At 50.0% G+C, this 2,685-nt stretch overlaps 1 protein-coding gene across 1 annotated transcript in view; it reads left to right on the forward strand.

Annotated features, from left to right (window-relative positions):
• Pmar_PMAR007768 (hypothetical protein) overlaps positions 1-2,685 on the forward strand; it is a gene marked incomplete at both ends in the record, with an annotated part of 11,749 nt that overhangs the window by 7,518 nt on the left and 1,546 nt on the right. The window contains 16 exons of the mRNA XM_002778519.1: positions 30-122; positions 167-300; positions 370-475; positions 540-607; positions 659-792; positions 834-952; positions 1,001-1,053; positions 1,106-1,228; positions 1,279-1,429; positions 1,543-1,612; positions 1,679-1,742; positions 1,880-1,996; positions 2,048-2,152; positions 2,197-2,251; positions 2,299-2,395; positions 2,449-2,534. Coding sequence (XP_002778565.1) covers positions 30-122; positions 167-300; positions 370-475; positions 540-607; positions 659-792; positions 834-952; positions 1,001-1,053; positions 1,106-1,228; positions 1,279-1,429; positions 1,543-1,612; positions 1,679-1,742; positions 1,880-1,996; positions 2,048-2,152; positions 2,197-2,251; positions 2,299-2,395; positions 2,449-2,534 — 1,575 coding nt within the window. The remainder of the gene's footprint in view (positions 1-29; positions 123-166; positions 301-369; positions 476-539; positions 608-658; positions 793-833; positions 953-1,000; positions 1,054-1,105; positions 1,229-1,278; positions 1,430-1,542; positions 1,613-1,678; positions 1,743-1,879; positions 1,997-2,047; positions 2,153-2,196; positions 2,252-2,298; positions 2,396-2,448; positions 2,535-2,685) is intronic.

A 2,685-nucleotide genomic window follows, 5' to 3' on the forward strand; every position in this document is an offset into this window, starting at 1 on the left:
GTACTCGGGCTCACTTCGAGAAGGCTCAGAAGAAGATGGGGCAGATTAGAGAGCGCATGCAGACCTTCGTATTGAGCTATACGGGGGGCCCTGCTAACTATGCAGAGGAGGATCTTAAACCGGTGCGGAAGACTCCAACTGGGGACCGATGGTTGAGACGATTTAGGTCCACTACCATATGAACATCCTGGACTTCCATTTCGATGCGATGCTTGAGCACTTCAATGCGGCCTTGTTGGAGATGGGTGCTCACCCGGAGGCTATTGCGGAGTTCATTCAGCTCCTGGGGAGGATAAGAAAGTATATAACGACAGGGAGTAGGCCGGCTGGTGTAGCCATGATGATGGAGGAGTGTGGTCGTTGGTGTAGGCACGGTGAGGATGTCGATGGCTCGAAAGGCGGCCGAGCAGCGAAGGGACGAGACGTTCCTCAGCCTGGGGGAAAGTGCGGGGATAGCGAGGATCATGAATCGAACGTGCGCGCCTTTGCTGGCACTGTCACGTCGATGGTTGTATTTCTGTAGATACGACATCGTTCAGGTAGATGACCGGCTTCGGAACTTCTTTAAAGGTAGGGATATGGACGCACTAAAAGAACAGCAAACACTGTGAGTGATTCTTGAGGCAACTTCTTGTCATGTAAAGTGTCCTGTTGGCAGGTATATGTGTGAGCTTCTGGGAGGCCCTAGGATGTTCGAGGGCAGCAGAAGTATGTCGGAGATCCATGAGGGTTTGAAGATCAACGACTACCTCTTTGACTGTTTTATCATGGACGCTGACCGGGCACTGCACAGTGAGTAAGTCGACTCAATCAGGGAGACCTAGTCGACCTAGGTTTGAATGTGAGCGAGGAGTTGCATGATATCTTCATTTCGATGATGGAAGAGCAACGGAAATACGTCGTTCAAGGCCACAACAAGAAGGATACGCAGAAGCTGGTGGATGGGAAGACAGTGAGGCTCTGAGGCTTTCGTTCTCAGACCTTCTGAAAACTTGATCAGATCCTCGAGCGCATTGGAGGGGAGATGAACGTCGAGGCTGTTGTCGAGACTATGTACGCGAGGCAGCACTGCTTGGAGCATTTGCATTGCTCGTGTCGTTCTTAGGTATTTCGGCGCGGAACGCGATCCTCGAATAAAGTTCTTCTTTTTTATGGACAAAGACAAATTGGCAACAGTGAAGCGGAAGGTCACTGAGTTCCTCTGTGGAGCCATCGGGGATCGATCGACGTGAGCTGGTCACGGCTGGTTCGTCGTTGGCCTCTCTCGTGTCTTACTAGGATCGATATCAATATAGTGCGAGCTGTGCATTATCCTATGAATATCGGAGATCATCAATTTGATGCTCTTGTGGAGAATCTCTCAACCTCGATGGAACTAATGGAGGTTGAGCACGATGTTAGAGAGGACGTATTAGGAGTCGTGAACCATGTGAGTATGGTATGGTGCATGAGTGACCGCGCTGCTGATTCCCATCACCTTTCTGTTGCTTCTGCCCTGTATGATGTGATGAATAGAGAGTATTGCTGTGATGATTCTCTCAGTTGAGGGGAGACATCACGGCCGGTGCCACCAGTAGGTTGGAGATTGCTCGTAGGAAGACTGAATCCGCTGGTAAGTGATAGCCTCCTCATCTAGATACCTATGCAGTGACTCTACTATGTATATGCTATTACTCAGGCACCGATGGTCTTTACAAGACTTTAGGAGCCGATAGTGGAATTGCTCGATTCGTGGACGAGCTGTAAGGCTGCCTCGATCCTCGCGGAAATCACTGCTGACATTGTCGTATTTTGGTGACGACTATATTCAACGTTGGGGGGGGCGTCACGGTTCCGCTGAGAGGGCCTCCTCAATTTTCATTATTCATCCACTTGAAAGATACAGTATATGCCTTGTTGATGAGCGTATCAAGATGTTCTTCCAAGGCAGTAAACTTGAGGCAGTGAAGGCGGCCCAGACGGTGTACATGCAGCAGCTGCTCGGGGGAGCTGTCGAGTGAGGGTTAACTCACTACTCTTATATAGGACGCGACCATGGTGAATGTAGGTACACCGGTCGTGAGCTGCGAAGGATCCATCAGACCCTCCTCATTCAAGACTGGCAATTCGATGCCTTCCTGGACAACGCCCACAAGGCCCTTGCAGCTCTAGGGTTGGCTCGACTACCTCTCAAACGACCTCTTATGGAGCCCTCAGGTGTGACAGTGATACGATAGATGAATGCACTGTGCTGATGGAGACGACTCGACTGGTACCTCCTTGTGGGACCACATGGCTCATATGCTTGCCCTTTCTCAGGAGGTGGTCTCAGACGTGAACAGACAATTTGATGTGAAGCAGATGATCAAAGATGCTCATAAGAAGCCTCTTTACGAGCGAATCGGAGGGGAAGTGAGTAAGTAATCATCCAAGGGCCTGTGGGTGTTATTACTATATTTCCTCCCTCAGCTGTTGCGAGGTTGTGCGAAAGTATGTATGCTGCTGCCCTGGAGGATGATCGTCTGCGATTCTTCTTTGAGAAGAACAAAGCCAAGGTGAGTCCTGGTCTTAGCTGTGGGCTTGGGAGTATGCACGAATGGCTTGATACGTGCACCACTCTATTAATGAACTCGATGTGACCTCTAGCATATGAGAACAATCTCGGTCTAGTATTAATGCAATGGATTGTTGGTTTCGTATCGGGTC

The sequence above is a fragment of the Perkinsus marinus genome (genome assembly GCF_000006405.1).
Source record: "Perkinsus marinus ATCC 50983 genomic scaffold scf_1104296948840, whole genome shotgun sequence".
In the NCBI taxonomy this organism is placed as follows: Eukaryota; Perkinsozoa; order Perkinsida; family Perkinsidae; genus Perkinsus; species Perkinsus marinus.